General features: G+C 46.5%; 1 protein-coding gene across 6 annotated transcripts in view; it reads right to left on the reverse strand.

Moving 5' to 3' along the window:
• PRRC2B (proline rich coiled-coil 2B) overlaps positions 1 to 20,137 on the reverse strand; it is a 353,949-nt gene that overhangs the window by 277,586 nt on the left and 56,226 nt on the right. For all 6 annotated transcript variants that reach the window (XR_003942611.1, XM_030207802.1, XM_030207800.1 and 3 more), the window contains exon 4: positions 4,864 to 4,966. Coding sequence is in view for 5 of the 6 variants with exons in the window: in XM_030207802.1 (XP_030063662.1) it covers positions 4,864 to 4,966 (103 nt within the window). In the remaining variant the exon portion in view is untranslated. The remainder of the gene's footprint in view (positions 1 to 4,863; positions 4,967 to 20,137) is intronic.

Genomic DNA, 20,137 nt, shown 5'->3' on the forward strand with positions numbered 1-20,137 from the left:
TTGACGTACCAGCTCAGGAAGTCTATTCCAGGCATATGGTGCAGCAAGATAAAAGGAACGGAGTCTCAAGTTAGCAGTGGAGGAGAAGGGTGCAGATAAGAGAGATTTACCCAGTGAACGGAGTTCCCGGGGAGGAATGTAGGGAGAGATGAGAGTGGAGAGGTACTGAGGAGCTGCAGAGTGAATGCACATATAGGTCAATAAGAGGAGTTCGAACTGTATGCGGAAACAGATAGGAAGCCAGTGAAGTGACTTGAGGAGAGGGCTAATATGAGCATAAACAACCCTGGCGGAATATTAGTTATGCAGCAGAATTTTGAACTGATTGAAGAGGAGAGAGATGGCTAAGTGGGAGACCTGTGAGAAGCAAGTTGCAATAGTTTAAGCGAGAGGTGATAAGAGTGTGGATGAGGGTTCTGGTAGAGTGCTCAGAAAGGAAAGGGCAAACTTGGTGATATTATAGAGAAAGAAAAGACAGGTTTTAGCAGTCTGCTGAATATGTGCAGAGAAGGAGAGAGAGGGAGGCGTTGAAGATGACCCCAAGGTTACGAGCTGATGAGACAGGAAGGATGAGAGTGTTATCCACAGAAATAGAGAATGGGGAGGAGGAGAGGTTGGTTTAGGGGAAAAGATAAAAAGCTCAGTCTTGGTCATATTTAGTTTCAGATGGCGTTGAGACATCCAGGCAGCAATGTCAAGACAGGCAGGCTGATACTTTGGCCTGGATTCCTGCTGAGATTTCTGGTGTGGAGAGGTAGATCTGGGAGTCATCAGCGTAAAGATGATACTGAAAACCATGGGATGAGATCAGAGTACCAAGGGAAGAAGTATAGATGGAGAAAAGAAGAGGTCCCAGGACAGATCCCAGAGGTACACCAACTGACAATGGGATAAAAATAGAGGAGGATCCACTAGAGTATACACTAAAGGTACACTGGGAGAGATAAGAAGAAAACCAGGAAAGAACAGAGCCCTGAAATCCAAGTGAGGACAGCGTAGGCTGTGATCAACAGTGTCAAAAACAGCAAATAGATCGAGAAGGATGAGGATAGAATAGACAACCTTTGGATCTGGCCAGGAACAGATCATTGGAGACTTTAACAAGCGCTGTGTCAGTTGAATAAAGGGGGCGAAAGCCAGATTGAAGTGGATCAAGAATAGCTTGAGATGAAAGAAAGTCAAGGCAACAGCGTTGAAGAGCACGTTCAAGTTTCTTGGATAGGAAAGGGAGGAGGGAGATGGGGAGATAGTTGGAAGGACAGGTTTTTTAAGGAGTGGTGTGTACGGCATGTTTGAAGGCATCAGGAACAGTCGCAGTGGAAAGTGAAAGATTGAGGATATGACAGATAAAAGGGATGACAGTAGGAGAGAGAGTGTTAAGTAGATGGGTGGGAATAGGATCAGAGGAACAGGTAGTTAGTTTCGAGGAGGAAAGAAGATGTGTAGTTTCCTCTTGTTATTTCAGAAAAGGAAGAAAAGGAGGCAGGGGTTGGAGGGTTGATAGAATGGACTAAGGGAAGGAGAGGGGGAGGTGACCTGGTTGAGAATTCAAGTTTAAGAATTCAAGTATCTGGGAACTTTGCCATTTTGCCAAGTCGCCATAAGATCCAACACCGGAACACCCCACTTTTTTGTCACAAGGTTGAACACCTCCAATGACAAATCCCAGTGTCTGCTCAATAGTACACCTGGACGTTCAGAGATCCCGCAACATGTGCTGCAGGAAGTTGAAGCAAAATGTGCTTCCGCCCAGGAGAGCAGCAGGGGGGCCTCCATCGCCAGCTGCATACTGCAAGTGCCCCCCTGCCTGTTGATATAAGCCACTGTTGTGAGACTGTCTGACAGAATCCACACCTGCCTGACCTCTAGGATGGACTAAAAGGACAGGTGCTTTCCAAAACACCGCATGTTCCAGGTGGTTGACAGGCCAACTAAACTCCATCTTGGTCCAAAGACCTGAGAATTGCTGGCAAGGCAATGTGCACCCCAGCCTGACATGCTGGCATTGGTCACCATCACTATCCAAAGTGGGGAGGACAGAGAAACCCCCTGACAGAGGATGCTCGAATGGAGCTACCACAACATGCTACCTCTCACTTGTGGAGCCTAGGAGATATGTACGTAATAATCCTGAGACAGACAGGATTATTACCAATGGGACAGCAGAGACCAACGGGACAGCAGAGCCTGATAAAGAGGACGCATGTGAGCCCTAGCCCATGGAACAACACACCTGAAAATAATCCCATGTGTGCAGTCACAGTTGCTTTAATTGCAGCCCCAATGAGCTGCCTCAGGCACCTACAACACAGGGCTAAAGAGGAGTAAGAGGGTGTTTCAGTCCCTAACAAGTATCTTCAGAACAGATTTGACTATCAAGACTAGCTTCTAGACAAAGGTGCAGTGGAAGCAAGTTCCAGAACCATGGTCCATTCCTATTCAAGATCCTGAAACACGTAAATGCTAAACGAATACGCTTAACGGAAGCAATGACTAATAGATTTAGAGTCAGTGAGTCTGGATGGTGTAAATGGAATAAGCGAGACAAATAAGGGGGTTGCACAGAGTGAAGTATCTTAAAAGTCAATAAAGTAAGCTTGTAAGAGGTACGATAAGATATCGGCAGCCAGTGTTCGTGATAAAGTAGTGGAGTTGCATGATCAAATTTAAGAGTTTGTCAACAACCGTACAGCTGAATTATGCACATTACAACTGGCGCTGTTCCTGAACTCTGACCCCAGGCAATAGTGCATTGCAGTAATCGGAGAAATAACCAGGGAACGGATAATGATATGAAGTGCCGGGTCAGTAAATAGGTGCTGGGTTGGATAAATTATACAGAGCTTAAAGTAACTGGCCCATATTACGTTGAAAATGTACTCTGTAAATGAGAGGGAGCTATCAAAAGTCACACTGAGTTTAACGGAGTCCACAACTGGGATGGCATACTGAAGTTGGGACTGGGAAGGCAGGCACAGATACACGGCCAAAAACAAGCAGCTCTGATTTATCTGGATTCAGTTTCACTTTACTAGAGTGTAGCCACTCTATTCGTGTTAAGCTGGCACCAAACGGCTCTTGGGGAAATTGATCACGCAATCTACCGACTGCAGAATATGAATCATTCTGGAGGTGGCCAGATGGCTGTCCTGAACAGAAGAGGTCCAGGTCAAGGAAGGGAAGAACTCGGATTCCCTCTCGCCACAAATGAGCCACGACCGGATTCCCTCTCGCCACAAATGAGCCACGACCGGATTCCCTCTCGCCACAAATGAGCCACGACCGGATTCCCTCTCGCCACAAATGAGCCATGACCACCGCGACTTTGGAAAAGTTCTGGGAGCTGTAGCAAGGCCAAAAGGCATCCCCCAGAACTACAAATGCCTCCCCAACACAGTAAACCACAGAAAGGGTTGATGGGCAGACCAGTAGGGAACATGAAGATATGCTTCCTTGAGATCCAGGGAGGTCAGAAACTCTCCTGGCTGCACTGCTGTCATCACTGAATGCAAGGTCTCCACTCAAAAATGCTCACTTTGCAGAAACTTGATGACATGCTTGAGATGCAGAACAGAACAATATCCGCGATTCACACAGGCACTCCGGGGCCTTCTCTCTGCCACGTCCAGTCTTCTTTGATGCAACTTCCTGTTGTGAGGGCTGGACGCAGCAGAGGAAAGTCTCCACAGGGCCTGTGTGAATTGTAGACACCCTGTAAACGTAAGCTGCAAGCACTGCAGCAGCAGTGAGAGAAGGACGAAGAGGTAGATTCCAGACCTGCAAGAAGGGAAAGTAGGTAGCTATGCTGGATTGTTGGTGGCTGGGGGATTGCTGACTAGATTCGGTTGGCGGCAGGAGGGAGGTCATGATTTGCCATGGTACCCGTGAGAGTTCACTGCGACATACCAGGGTGCCGTGGCGCAGTTTGGGAACTGCTGCTTTAATACTTTGGTAGTCATCAAGTGCGAAATGGACCTTAAAGAGACAAGGAGGTGTATTTTCAAAGCACTTAGACTTACATAGTAATCTGTGGAACTCTGTAAGTCTTAAGAGCTTTGAAAATGAGTCCCAAAGAGTATTTCTTTTGGTATGGAGCTGTTACCTTTTTATCTTAGCATCCAGAACTCGCAGTTTAGTCTTAAACGGATTCAGGGACATACATTAGGTATTTCTCTAAGACTAGGAGTTTTCTTTTAGACTACAATGAGTAGGGGGGGAGGGGAGAGGAGGGGTAGGTAATATTTATCGGAGGTTATCGGTAAGGAGGAGATTGGGTAGGCTGGGTGGGGGTGTTTTCTAACTGTGATGCTTTTTTTTTCTTTTTTTATGTGAGTGGATTAACCTTTTGTCCAAATACTATATACCATATTGTCTCCTACGGGTTTGCTGTTCCTGTGGCACCTTTCATCTGGTTTACTCACCTTGTTCATCACTGGGGGGAGTGGGGAGGGTGGGACGGGTTCGGCCAGGGTAAGGGTTGTTCGTATTGTTTCGTATTGTTATTGGTGGGTCATAGATTGATTGTATAGCATGTGTTTTACATATGTGTTTCTTTGCCTGTTTGGTTGTTGTTCTTTGTATAATTCAATAAACAAATTTGAACATAATTTGTTCAGTGCTTTGTACATCGTACGCAAGTAGTAGCAGTAGCCCTTATTCCAGTGATGTCACTTGGAAAAGTCAGTTTCTCTACCTAGAAGGAAAGAGATACACAACCTAATCATCACAATGATGCAGCTGGATGCTAAGGAAATTATCATTCATTTTTGAAGACCTGTGAGGCATCTTGGGTAAAAGCAAGTAAAAAGGAAATCAATAAGCAAATGGGAGAGCTAACTATAGCAAATGGCACCATTTACCCACCTCCTGACTGATCAGTTGAGTCGATTTCTGTAAATTGGAGAGAGATTTCTGCAAAACCTGCTGCGGCAGCGACTCCGGCAGCTGTGCAGCTGTCACACTGGAACTAGAAGTGAGAGTAAGACAACATGGTGACTCACAGAAATTCCAAATCATATATGGGTTACAATAATAGCATACTCTCTTAAACTGACTCAGGCACATATTTTGTTAATGAGAATCTATAATTACTAATAACATCCAGTATGTTATTCTTGAGAGGGTAGAAGTTCAGAAGTTGAAACCCTTAGGGCTTTTTTAAAAATTTCTTTATATCCCTACTTTTTCCCCTATTCTGTATCTCTGTTGCCCTGCCACCTCACAATGAATGTCTTAGTGACTCAAGAACTCTCTCTCCACCAAGTATGCCTCAGTGTCACCCAGGTTTTTTTTTTTTTACTTTAAATGTTTTTATTGATTTAGCATAATCAGCAAACACATATGCAAACAGCAAATATAACCAAAAGCACAACCTGCTCATATTCACCCATGCAGGGGCCTTCAACCTCCCATACCTCCCTAACCCCTCCTCCCTCCCTCCCCTAACAACACTTCCGGTAACATTACATCATAAACAAATGTCTCGTACTTTTTTCTGCAAACAATCCCACCCCCACTTTATGTCGCTTTAACCCCTCCCTACGACATGCCGTGAGGCGTTCCATATGTATAAGCTGACTCAGTTTACTCTTCCACTCTCCCAAAGTCAGTGGATCTGAATTTTTCCACCTCTGGGCTATTAGACATTTAGCTGCAGCATACCCCCATCTGAGCCATCTACTAATCACCCAGGATCCCCTTTCATTATACAAGCCCAACAAACATTCCTTAGAACCACAAACTAATGACTGTCCGGTTATTTTAACCAGCGCTTGCATAACCCCTTGCCAGAACACCACCACCCTCGGACAAGTCCACCAAATATACAGAAATTACCCCTTTTGTGTCCCACACCTCCAACACAACCCCATACCCCCTGGGTACATTTTCTGTAACCTCTCCGGTGTGTAGTACCATCTAGTTAAAACCATATAAGCATTCTCCTGCACCAATACACACATGGAAGCCTTGTACACCTCCCCACAAATCTCCCTCGTGCTCCGAGAATGCATAGTGTAAATCCCGATCCCACTCCCCCTGAAAAGTAAATGGCCTAGGATCACTACCCCTGAAAAATCTATAAAGCACTGAAATAGGCCTTGGGACTTTTTGCAAAATTATCCACACATTTTCCAGGCCTTCTCTCTCCTGTGGATTGCCCCCTTTCCACCCCAAAGACCCTACAAAATGTTGAATCTGCAAATATAAAAACCCATCTCCCTCTGTCAAACCGTACATGGAACTCAGTTCCTCAAAACTCTTCACTGTACCCCCATGCAGCACACTACAAAAGCTTATCAGCCCCAATCTTTCCCACCTCCCAAATGTGGCGTTCTCCCTCCCTGTCCCAAATTTCGGCTCCCACCTCAGGGAAGTTAGAGTAGATACCTGATCCCTCTGCCCCCACCTCCGCCTAACTACCTACATAGTAACATAGTAGATGACGGCAGAAAAAGACCTGCACGGTCCATCCAGTCTGCCCAAGAAGATAAATTCATATGTGCTACTTTTTTATTTGTACTGTCCTCTTCAGGGCACAGACCATATAAGTCTGCCCAGCCCTATCCCTGCCTCCCACCACCAGCTCTGGCACAGACCGTATAAGTCTACCCAGCACTATCCCCGCCACCCAACCACCAGCCCCGGCACAGACCGTATAAGTCTGCCCAGCACTAGCCCCGCCTCCCAACCACCAGCTCTGCCACCCATTCTAGGCTAAGCTCCTGAGGATCCCTTCCTTCTGCACAGGATTCCTTTATGTTTATCCCACGCATGTTTTATTTTTTTATTTATTTTTTTTTATTGATCATTTTACTTAATTACATTCACATTTATCACATAAATGTAAGGAAATACAGAAATTAATATATAAGAAAAAGAAAACATTTTCTCTCATCAATATTATAATAATTGTCCACAATTGGGGGATCCAAGATCAGGAAAACAATCTCAAAGAAAATAAGAAAAACACAAAATGGCTAATCTTACAATTCATATTTTGAGGGAGGAAGGTTAATCGGTAATTGCAGCCGGTACAGTGGTAACTAAAGAAAGCTGCTGCAGAGGATTCTTCATCTGTTCTTTTAACTCCACAAACTCTTGTAATTTCTTGGGTTCAACAAATAAGTAATAAGGAAATAAAACACTTACAAGGGAATCGCTCTAGGAAGGTCCCACCTAGGGCAATGATTCTTGGCATAAAAGCCAAGAATTCACACCTTCCAGTCTGCGACTCCCTTGATAAGTCAGGAAATATATTTATCTTTGAACCCAAAAAAATATCAACCATGTGTCAGAAATACAATTTCAAAACATTGTTCCTATCTAAATCAAAGACGAAAGTCACTAATAATATAACTCTATATATAGGATATTTTAGGAAAATTTATCATTCAAGTTATTTTTCCTTAATTGGTTCTCCAGAAATTCCAAATTTTTTTTTTACAAGAAACATGTCTGTCCTTCATTAGCAAATTAACTGATTTTCGTAGAGAAACCATTTCTGTAATCAAAGTCTATTTTTATATCTTGGACTTCCACTTTGGTAGATAAATATTGATTAATCACATATTTATTCCTGAAAAATTTTTGACATCTGAAGAAGAAAGTTATTCACTCTCTGCAGCACTTCCCACAGTGCGTCCATTATAACATTTTTGGCTTCACAGAGTCCAATTTCTCCACAGAAACTGCTCCAGATATCTTTGTGGGGGGGGAAGAGCTCACTCTCAATCCCCCAGTTGGTTTATTATCCGGCGTCAATGCTGCGCTAGGACCTCCTCAGATCGCGCGAGAATCCTAACCCACTTCGGGCGTTTCAACTGTCGACCTCCATAGCGAAGCGTTACTGTTTCCGGGTCTTGGAGAGGTCATGCCAACAGGGGGACTCAAAGTCACTCCCTCTCCACTGAGATTCGGCGATAAAGCCTTGCTGTTCCCCGAAGCAGGAACCGATATCCCCGACATTATGACCCCGAATCTCTCCAAAGTAGACTGAGAAGTGGTGGGAACCTCAGCCATGTTCGAGGAGGATAACACCACGGCTTTGCCTTTTCTCTTCCCCATTCTCTGGGGAGCGCGCCTACTTCTTCAGGTATTCTGGTGTAAAACGGTAACTCAACTAACGTACGTCCTCCCTCAACGCCATCTTGGATCCTCCAGTTTGGGACACTCTTTGTCTGGTTTCTCCTCAGAGGCCTGTCTGATATGGGTAACCCTTCAGCATAGCCCTCTAAGTCATTGAAACACGGAAGCCCCTCCACCGATTCAAGGTGGTGTCCCTTCGGAGGGGTCCACGCATGTTTTAATTCCGTTACCGTTTTCATCTCCACCACCTCCCGCGGGAGGGCATTCCAAGCATCCACCACCCTCTCCGTGAAAAAATACTTCCTGACATTCTTCTTGAGTCTGCCCCCCTTCAATCTCATTTCATGCCCTCTCGTTCTACCGCCTTCCCATCTCCGGAAAAGGTTTGTTTACGGATTAATACCTTTCAAATATTTGAACGTCTGTATCATATCACCCATTCCTCCTTTCCTCCAGGGTATACATGTTCAGGTCCGCAAGTCTCTCCTCATATGTCTTGGAACGCAAATCCCATACCATCCTCTTAGCTTTTCTTTGCACCGCTTCAATTCTTTTTACATCCTTAACAAGATACGGCCTCCAGAACTGAACACAATACTCTAGGTGGGGCCTCACCAACGACTTGTACAGGGGCATCAACACCTCTTTTCTTCTGCTGGTCACACCTCTCTCTATACAGCCTAGTAACCTTCTAGCTACGGCCACCGCCTTGTCACACTGTTTCATCGCCTTCAGATCCTCAGATACTATCACCCCAAGATCCCTCTCCCCATCCGTACCTAGCAGACTCTCACCGCCTAACACATATGCCTCTTGGATTTCTACTTCCTAAGTGCATCACTTTGCATTTCTTCGCATTGAATTTTAATTGCCAAACCTTAGACCATTCTTCTAGCTTTTTCAGATCCTTTTTCATGTTTTCCACTCCCTCCGGGGTGTCCACTGTGTTACAAATCTTAGTATCATCCGCAAATAGGCAAACTTTACCTTCTAAGCCTTCGGCAACGTCACTCACAAATATATTGAACAGAATCGGCCCCAGCACCGATCCCTGAGGCACTCCACTACTCACCTTTCCCTCCTCCGAGCGAACTCCATTCACCACCACCCTCCCACACTCCCTACAACTGTCTGATAAACGGATTCTGAAACTCCTCCATCACTCTTCTTTTCCCTTCCGTAGTCCACAAAAACGAACTCAATGACCTAAAAGGACTATAGGACTGCTCCGCCTGGCAAACTGACTTATTGTGCCCTATTTCCCAATCCAGAATCATCCTCACCTGAGCAGCCAAATAATACCACTCAATGTTTGGGACTGCTCAACCACCCCTCTCAGGATCACCCCATAAAACCCTACCTGCAAGCCTAGGATGCTTACCCTCCCAAATGAAGTGCGTCACCATCCCTTGTAAACTCCTAATCATTTTTCACGGGAGCTCCACCGGAAGTGTCTGAAACAAAAACAACAACCGTGGCAAGATATTCATCTTTACCACAGCCATCCTTCCCCACCAGGAAAGCCACAAACCCTTCCATCTCGACAATTCTCCCCTTATTTGCCCCACAAGCTTCCCATAATTAGCACTAAACACCCTACTCAGATCCCTGGGAACCTGGATTCCCAGGTACCCGATAGTATGCCTTGCCCATTTAAAAGCAAACCTTTCGGCCAACCTCTTTTCCTCCGCTCCCGACAATGAAACCCCCAATAACTCACTTTTGTCCATATTAACCTTCAATCCTGTAAAGCTCTCAAATTCCCTCAAAATCTCCACTACTGTGGTTAATGTATGCTCCGGATTAGTCACATACAACAACACATCATCCGCAAACAAAGCAATACGATGGTCCCTCCCTCCAACCCTTATCCCCCGCACCCCTGGATGCTGACGTATGATCTCTGCTAAGGGTTCCATATACAGAGCAAATAGAGGAGGGGACAATGGGCACCCATGCCTAGTCCCACGCCCTATTGGGAAAAAGTTGGTATATCCCCCATTAATTCTAATGCGCGCCTTAGGCTGATCATATAAGGCAGTTAGCCAGGCGCAAAAAACCTCTCCCAGGCCCATTCGCTGTAACACTGCCCACAGGAAATTCCAACTGACCCTATCAAAGGCCTTCTCCGCATCAATCGCAACAAAACCGTTATCACCACCCCTCTTTTGAGCCTCCCAAATCAAATGCAGGGCACGCCTGACATTCCAGCTTATAATCGAAAGAGAAAAGCGCCTACCAAATCGGAAGATGGGCGTTTTTCTTGCAAAGGCACCCAAATCGGTATAATCGAAAGCCGATTTTGGGCGTTTCCGACTGCACTCCGTCACGGAAACGAATAAAGTTGACGGGGGAGTGTTGGAGGCGGGACTGGGGTGTGGTTATCAGGCGAGAAGAGATGGGCGTCTGTAGCTGATAATCGAGAGAAAAAAAAAAAGGTGTTTTTAACGCGATTTTGGGTCACTTTTTTTGGACCCTTTTTTTTTTTCACGAACAAGTCCCAAAAAAGTGCCCCAACTGCCCAGATGACCACTGGAGGGAATCGGGGATGACGTCCCCGGACTCCCCCAGTGGTCACTAACCCCCTCCCACCAAAAAAAAAACCCACTTTAAAAACTTTTCTCCCAGCCTGTATGCCAGCCTCAAATGCCGTACCCACCTCCATGACAGCAGAATGTGTTCGATCCTCTCACAGCCTTTCCCTGGGTCAGATGTGGCTCTCGGGTGCGCTACAGGGTCACATCAGCATTACATTGTGGTGGGTGTAGGGTATTGGGCTCCGTGATTTCATTAGCTTGTGTTACAGTCTCACGATGTTGGTAGTTGGTAGGCTCTTCTCCCATGGTGCTTTTCCCCATGCCTACTGGGTCAGAGTGTGCCCTGTTGTGTTTCCTGTTGTAGTCCATGCGGTAGTGGCCATTTTTGTAAGCCAGTTTTAGTTCCCTTTCCTGTGTTAGCCACGTTAGAGAACTTAGTTATTACCTTGAATGTGGCTGAAAGACGGCATTGTACAGCATTCTGCCAGCTCTGACCTACTGCTAATCTCAGTACCAGGGAGACTAGTTGCCAGTGGGGCACAACCTATGCAGTTAACTGTGAGTAAACGTGCTTATTCCAATAAAGGACGTTTTCGGAGAGATTAGTCTTCAGGTGTCAACTGGTGTGCCAATGTTATACAGCAGCAATAAGTCCTAGAGGCCTGCGTGTATGTAGGTCCCTGGAGCACTTTTAGTGGGTACTACTACTACTTAACATTTCTAGAGCGCTACTAAGGTTACGCAGCGCTGTACAATTTAACAAAGAGAGACAGTCCCTGCTCAAAGAGCTTACAATCTAATAGACAAGTGAACGGTCGGTCCGATAGGGGCAGTCAAATTGGGGCAGTCTGGATTCACTGAACAGTAAGGGTTAGGTGCCGAACGCAGCATTGAAGAGGTGGGCTTTAAGCAAAGACTTGAAGACGGGCAGGGAGGGGGCTTGGTGTAAGGGTTCAGGAAGGTTGTTCCAAGCATAGGGTACCGCAGTGCACTTCAGGCAGGTGGACCCAGCCGCCCTCCCCCCCACCTGCAACACTTGTGCTGGTAAATGGGAGGCCTCCAAAACCCACTGTACCCACATGTAGGTGCCCCCTTCACCCCTAAGAGCTATGGTAGTGTTGTACATTTGTGGATAGTGGGTTTTGGGGGAGGGGGGTTGGGAGCTCAACACCCATGGTACGGGAGCTATGCATGTGGGAACTTCAAGTACACCGCACTGACCTAGGGTGCCCAGTTGGTGTCCTGGCATATCAGGGGGGCCAGTGTACTACCAATCCTGGCCCCTCCCATGACCAAATGGCTCAGATTAGGACGTTTTTGAGCTGGGTGTTTTTAGTTTCCATTATCGCTAAAAAAAAAAACCAAACGCCCAGCTCAAAAACGTCCATTTTTTTCGAAAATACAGTTCAGCCCGCCCCTTCATGGACCCGTTCTCGGAGATCAACACCCATGGAGATAGGCGTTTGTGTTCGATTATGCCCCTCATTGTCTCCTACCTGCCGCCTGGGAATAAATCCCGCTTGATCCGTGTGCACCAATTTCGGAAGTACCCGTGCCAGTCTGTTAGCTATTACCTTAGCCACTATTTTAGCATCAACATTTAATAAGGAAATGGGCCTATAAGACCCACACAAAGCCGGATCCTTCCCAGGTTTAGGCAGGACCACCACTCCCGCCTCCGAGCTTATTTCCCTCTAACATGCCATTACCCACTCTTACTAACAAATCCCCCACTTCTCCCACAAAACTTTTATAGAACCTGGCCGAATACCCATCTAGTCCCAGAGATTTCCCATTAGGCAACCGCCTAATCACCCCTTGAATCTCTCCTAATCGAATAGGTTCCCCTAGATGAGCCCTCTTCCCCCTCCTCCAGCCGTTGCAGTGGGATACTATCCAAATATTGAGCCATATCCTCCTCTGAAAAACTCTCAGAGGTTCTATATAGCTCTTTGTAGTATCTCAAAAATCATTCTCCAATATCCATGTCAGTATATTTCCACCCCCCTCTCCCTTTGTCCCTTATCTTCTGTATATGGGAGCGCCCCTTTCGTGCTTTCAAGTATCTAGCTAGTAATGTACTGGACTTGTTAGCAAACTCAAAATATTGTTGCTTGAGTCGAGTTCTCATAAATTCAACCTCCTCCATCTGCAACTGCTTCAAATCCTCTCTTGCTCCTCGATTGGATCCAAGATGGCCACACTCTACTAAGGTGCTGCGAGTCTCGTTTGTCCTGACAACGAAAAATGCCTAAATGCAGAGGGAGAGTAGCGGTTAGAGCCTCTCCGCTACCCCCCTCCTTACCTGAACCTTTGGACCGCTTTGTGAGACCGCAAGGAGTAGTTCAGGCTAGCGGAATGCTTCCAGTTGGGAACGCCGGCGTTCGGGGGGAATCGGTTTCCCCTGGTCTTGAAACCACCTTGAGCCCCGCTACATGCATCCCACCTCCCCAGCCGATTGGTGCGAGCTCCTTTCTCGACTCGACGGGGTCCCCCCTAGAAGGTTACATGGGCCCAGAAGAACCTCGAGGTGAGGCTTTTCTTACATCGGAGAAAGGAGCGGAGGGCCTAGAGCCGCGGAGTGAGGGGAGAGGAGTCGAGGGACGCTTGTGAAGACTTCTGAAAGGTTTGCATTGCCTAAAGAGTTAGTAGTTAAACCAAAGGAGGTAACAACACTGGATGCCCTTTGGGACTTAGTTTCTAATCTGGGACAGGAGTGTGGTAGCCGTGTTAGTCCACTCTTAAGGTTATCAATAGAAATCAAACAAAATAAAACATGGAAAAGAAAATAAGATGATACCTTTTTTATTGGACATAACTTAATACATTTCTTGATTAGCTTTCGAAGGTTGCCCTTCTTCGTCAGATCGGAAATAAGCAAATGTGCTAGCTGACAGTGTATATAAGTGAGAACATTCAAGCATTGCTATGACAGTCTGACAGGGTGGGAGGATGGGGGTGGGTAGGAAGTATGCATGGGGACATCAAAGCATATCATTGGTATTCTAACAGGGTGGGTGTGGATAGGTGAGGGGAGGGTGATCAACAGAGACATACAGCTTTATGGTTTATAATGGGCTAGGAACCCCAGGTCCTTGTTAAGTCCTTTCTGTTGGGTGTTAAAATATTCCCACGCCTGTTGGGCAACATTTTACAAGATCAGGACACTGCACCAGTGACTTCACAGTGAGAATCCTCAAAGGTAACTTTAAAACCATACAAGAACGTAAGACCTTTGAAGTCAGAATGATTGAATATTTTAACACCCAACAGAAAGGACTTAACAAGGACCTGGGGTTCCTAGCCCATTATAAACCATAAAGCTGTATGTCTCTGTTGATCACCCTCCCCTCACCTATCCACACCCACCCTGTTAGAATACCAATGATATGCTTTGATGTCCCCATGCATACTTCCTACCCACCATGTTTTATTTTGTTTGATTTCTATTGATAATCTGGGACAGACTTTCATAAAACAGAATAATGAAGTTATGTCAAAAGTTAATCTATTGGAGAAGGACTTACAAAAGAAAAACGAAGAGACTAAGGTTATAAACAAAAAAATTGAGAAAATGGATCAAAGAATTACGAAATTCGAGACGATACAACCAGCAATGATAAAGGATTTGACGAATCTCAGGATGAAAATGGAAATATTTGACAATTATACTAAAAATCATAACCTGAGATACGTTAATTTTCCCAGAACAACAACTGTTGCTCCACTTGATTTGTTAAAACACTATATGCGTGAACTTTTGAATATACCAGAACAGAATTTACCACCTTTTACTCAGGCATATTATATCCCAGGAAAAGAATTGAATCAATTACCTGAATCTCCACTAGATGTTTCTCTTTTGTTGGAAACTTCTGACACAGAATTAGCAACAGCCGCAACCTTGGTTGCGACTCTTGCACTATTACCTGATAAAAATTGGATCGTTCGTCTGTTTTTCCGGAATAAAGATAATAATATCTTAAAGCCCAAAAAGGGTTTATTTCCTGATGTCTCTAAGGAGATAAGAAGACGAAGGAAACAATTCTTATTTCTCAAGCCAGAAGTTCTGCAATTGGGGGGTACCTTCTTTTTGAGATACCCCTGCAAGTGCATAATAAGACTTGCGGAGAAGAAATATGTATTTACAGAGCCAGCACATGTGTCAGCGGTTATAGCCTCGATGAGAACGGAGAAGCGTTAATGTAATAATTACTCCGCTTAGTAGAGTTTGTGCTATTCCTGTTTTGCTATATTTTCTATGAGATGTCACCAGATTTCCTAAATCTTGGATCTCCAATTATGGACTTGAGTGTCATTTACCTGGAGTGTCATTTAATTTCTTATTCTGTGACATTTTACTTATGTACACTTTTCCAATCAAGAGTGTATCTTGTATAAAATTGAATAAATGGAATAAATAAATAATAAAAAAAATAAAAATCCTCTCTTGCTTAAGTTCCTCCCAAAGCCTAGCTCCCGGATTACGTTTATGTAGCTGTTCAATGTACAGCAGTCTCTGTCTCAACTCCAAGGATCTTTGTCCCCTCTCCCTTCGGGCCCCCCATTTAATCAATACCCCCCTCACCACTACCTTCAGCGCATCCCATAATGTACCATCTGACACCTCCTCCGTTATCATTAAATTGCTTAAATTCTTGAATGGTATGTCTAATGTCCTCCCTTATACGCTCCTCCTCCAACAAGGTCTCATTCAATCTCCAACTTCCCTTACCTCCCCCCCCCCCCCTTTCAATTTAACCCATGTTGGCGCATGATCTGAAACACAAATCTCCGCCTCCTCCATCCCATGCCAATCATTACGATAAATCCAAATCCCATCTATCCGGGAGTAACTCTGTGCTGCATGGGAGTAAAAAGTATAGTTCCTCTGCGTTCCATGTAAAAGCCTCCAGCAATCCACCACCCCCAACCCTTTCATAAACCGCCTCAAAGCCCCCCTTCCCAGGCCTACTCTGCATCCCCCCCCCCTTTGAGTAATCCAATTGTGCATCCGGCGCCATATTGAGATCCCCCCCCCACCTATCACCTGTCCCCCCACGAATCCCATTAGATCCTCCCCCAGCTTATTGTAGAAATCCTTCTGATTCCCATTCGGTGCATAAACATTAGTCAATGTAATTTCTTTACCCTGCAACCACCCTCTGACCGCTATACAACGCCCTTCCTTATCTCAGAACACTTGCTTTGAAACAAACCCACAATTTTGTTGAATCAAAATAGCCACCCCACCCCTCTTCCTGGGCCCCTCTCCCCTTGATGTACCACCACCTCTATATATTGTCTGCGTTGTAGCAAAATGTGCATCCCTCGGCCTCAAGTGTGTTTCCTGCAAAAACGTAATCCCCCACTGCAACCTACCCAACTCCTTAAACACACTACTCCATTTCCCTCTATTATTTAATCCATTCACTTTCCATGTTCAAAACACCAAAAACTCCCCCTTCCCACCCTCCTTTACTCCCCCCTCTTCCCACCCGACCCCTCTCCCTCTTTTCACCTATACTCCCCACCTTCCCCCCCTTGCCCCTGATCTGCCCATTCGCAGAGCAGCCAATTCCAGGAAAGTGACTCACACCCCCAGGGCTTTACCCATACTTTCAACCAATATATCCTTTACTCCCCATCTGTCCCCCTCAATATTCCTTTAATAAAGCATACCCTCACCAGCCCCTTCATCTCCAATTCCCCTCCCTTAATTAAGTCCCAGCTGCTTACCACATTTCCCCTACCTCCCTAATGCACAGCAAAATCTCCCACCCTACATTCCCCTATAGTCATTACAACTTCCAGCCCTCTGTATCCAGTGCCTGTCAGTCTCAAATCCTCTCCACTCTACTGACAGGCTTTACACTGTCCTCTTCCGCTGTCAGCTCCCGAACTTCCCCCCTCTGTCACTCTAGAGCCCTTCTCTTTTCCGTGGCCTTCTCTCGCTCCTCCACTGGACCTGGAGCCTCCCTGCATCCCAGTGCCCGCAAGGCTGTCCACGCTTCCTCTGGAGTCTGCACCTTGCGCAATTTGCCACATGACAAAGGGGAAAAGCCACCTATATCTTATCCCCTTAGATCTCATAAACTGGGTGACCTCTCTGAAGGACCTACGCTTCTGCAAAGTTGTCCAGGCCAGATCTTGGAACACACCAATCTTGCAGTTTCCTCCACTTAATCTCCCCCATTTGTTTCGCCTTGGCCAGCATCTTCCCTTTCAAAGGGAAATCCGCAAAGCATACCACAATGTCCCTTGGATTAGAATCCCGGCGTGGCCCCGCCACTCGATGCCGCTCTGGATATGGAATTCCTGCCGTTCACCTTCTCCCTCAGGGTGTAGTATGTACCCACACAACTCCTGAATTACTACTTCACAATTAGTAAAAATATCTAGTTCATGGATCCCTTTGAAACGCAGATTATTCCTGAGGGACCTATTTTCCAGGTCCTCCAGTTGATCCTTCATCCCTTGCCAGTCCTCCTCCTCTTTTTGAAATCTGCTTTTAACTTCTCCTACATCCTTCTTAAAGCTGTCCACTTCCTCCTCCATTTCTCCAACCCTGGAGACCAGGTCCCTTAGTTCAGCCCGGAAATCCCTCATGGCAACCTGAATGTCTCTCTGGACCCCTGCAAATTCTGCTTTCAGCTCCTGAAACCATTTCTCCACTTCCTTCCCTGCCATTTCTTCCCCCACAGGGGCTCTCTCCACCACATGCAGTGCTCCTTTGCTGGGCCTCGCCTCCTCCCTCCCACCTGTGCTTTCCATCAACCTTCTCTCCTCTGAGAATTGCACTGCCTCCAAAACAGTCCCCAGCACCTCCAACCTGCATGCTCCTTCCTCCTGGGCTTTTTACTCAGCAGGCTCCGCTCCTGCGTTTCACGGAGGCGCCGCCATCTTGGCCATGTGCCCCTCCGCCTCCATCCTTCCACTTGGCTCCGCCGCTGCATTCTCCTGCCTGGGACTCCCACCTTCTGCAGCGCACCGCACTCTCCGATCTCCTCTCCGCCTGAGCCTCCTCCGCTTTACCTTCTCTCTGCTCCGTCCCCGCCACCTTTTCCTTCCCGGGGTGGCCGTGAATTTGAATTTTTCCAGCCCCTTTCTAGCGGGCATGATGTGGCCAATGTCTGCACATCTTTTCCCCCCCTCGGGGCAGCGTTTCTACACAGGATAGTAGCACTTTTATTCGGCGCCCTGATGGAGCTTCAATCTTAAGGTGCCATCTCGTCGTGTGACGTCACTTCCTTCCAGTGTTACCCAGTTTTATGACCAAAGACGGCACAACATAAAATAGTTGAAGCCAGTTCCCCAGCAGTAGCTATCTTGGTTTGTCGAAAACAATAGCAAACGTCATTGACAATAATAGCAAACTAGATTTTGCATTCTCTCTGTTAGGAGGGGATCGGAGGGGGGGGGAGGAAGGGGAGGGATATAAGAAGAAATTAGGCCTTACCTGCTAATTTGCTTTCCTTTAGTCCCTCCAGACCGGCCCAGACTGTGACTGATGGGTTGTGCATGCCTTCCAGCAGGTGGAGACTGAGAATTCTGATTGAACAGAGTGAGCCATTAAGAGCCCTCAGTATGACTACAAAGATCCAGTATATCATACCAAAGCAGGAGAAAAACAGGGACACGTTCTGTGTGCCTGGAAACCTGAGCAGCCACCAGCACCAGACTACCACCGAGCTTGTGCCATATACCGAGTATGCCCGTCGACAGAAAGGCACTAACAGCACTGCAGGAACTTGTTCAAGAACACAAAGCTGTGCTCATTTGGACTTTTTTTTTTTTTTTTTTTTTTTTTTTTTAAATAATATCTAAGAACAGGAGACAGACAACACAACTCTCCTTAGCAAGATAGCCCAAAACTTGTCGAACTACACCAACAACAGCAAACAGGAATGGACTGATCCAGAGGAACTAAAGGAAAGCAAATTAGCAGGTAAGGCCTTATTTCTCCTTCTTTAGCGTCCCTCCGGACTAGCCCAGACTGTGACTGATGGGAAGTAACAAAGCAGTAAGAATTCATGGGAGGGACCCCCAGCAAACCTGCTGTGAGAACTTGTGCTCCAAAAACAGCATCCTGATGACTTTGCACATCTAACCGGTAATGCTTAGAGAAGGAATGCAACGAGGACCAGGTTGCCGCCCTGCAGATCTCTAATGGCAAAACCAGACAAAGTTCTGCCCAAGAAGCTACCTGTCCCCTAGTAGAGTGAGCTTTCACACCATCAGGTACCGATCTGCCCGCCAGGAGGTAAGTGGACACAATCATCTCCTTAAGCCACCTAGAGTAGGTTTAGAAGCCACTATCCTCCTGCGAACTCCCCCAATCAATACAGGCGATCCATCTGACTGCGCTCCAAAAACTGCATCCTCACGACTTTTGCGCATCCAACCGGTAATGCTTAGAGAAGGAATGCAACGAGGACCAGGTTGCCACCCTGCAGATCTCTAATGGTGAAACCAGATAACGTTCTGCCCAAGAAGCTGCCTGCCCCTTAGTAGAGTAAGCTTTCACACCATCAGGTACTGACCTGCCCGCCAGGAGGTAAGCAGAAGCAATCATCTCCTTAAGCCACCTAGATAGAGTAGGTTTAGAAGCCGCTAACCCCCTGCAAACTTCCCCAATCAATACAAACAGACGATCCGTCTGATGGAACTCATCTATAATCTTCAAGTAATGCTTGAGAACTCTCTTGATATCCAGACACTTCAGATGCCGCTGCTCCTCAGAGCCAGAAGACGACCCCAACACCGGCAATACTACGGACTGAGAGACATGAAACCGCGAAACAATTTTGGGGAAAAAGGAAGGGACTGACCGTAAGATCACTCAGTCTTTAGCGAACTACAAAAATGGCGAGCAGCAAGAAAGGGCCTGCAACTCTGACACTCTCCTGGCCAAGGCTATGGCCACCAGAAAAACTACTTTAAGAGTCAAATCCTTCAAGGTACAGGATGTCAAAGGCTCAAAAGGAGTGCGAGACAGAGCTGAGAGAACCAGGTTAAAATCCCACAGATTAAAAATTGCCCGCAAGGGGTGACGAACTAGACCTGCCCCCCCTTAAAAAACGGACATCTGGATGAGATGCTAGGGACTTACCCTGAACGTGCCGTGCCCCCTGAAACAGGATAAAGCCACCACCTGGACCTTAAGCGAAGAGAGCACTAAACCTTTTTCCAAACCCCGCTGCAAAAAACACTAGGATCTGAGCCACTGTGGCCTGAAAGGGAGAGGACTTTGTAGCACACACCACACCTCAAAGAGTCTCCATGTCCTGATATAGTTAAGAGAAGTGGACAGACGTCTCGAGCGAAGCATAGTGGAGACGTCACTTGCTGAAAAACCTCTGTTAGCCACACCCGCTCAAGCCAAGCTGTAAGACAAAAATCGAGCCAGGTCTGGATGAACCAACAGGTCGGGATTCTCGGGAAGCTTGAGAGGAGGCTCGACGAGCAAACGCTGGAGATCGGCATACCAGGGCCTGCGGGGCCAATCTGGCACT

Source organism: Microcaecilia unicolor, chromosome 6, assembly GCF_901765095.1.
Source record: "Microcaecilia unicolor chromosome 6, aMicUni1.1, whole genome shotgun sequence".
NCBI classification, from domain to species: domain Eukaryota; kingdom Metazoa; phylum Chordata; class Amphibia; order Gymnophiona; family Siphonopidae; genus Microcaecilia; species Microcaecilia unicolor.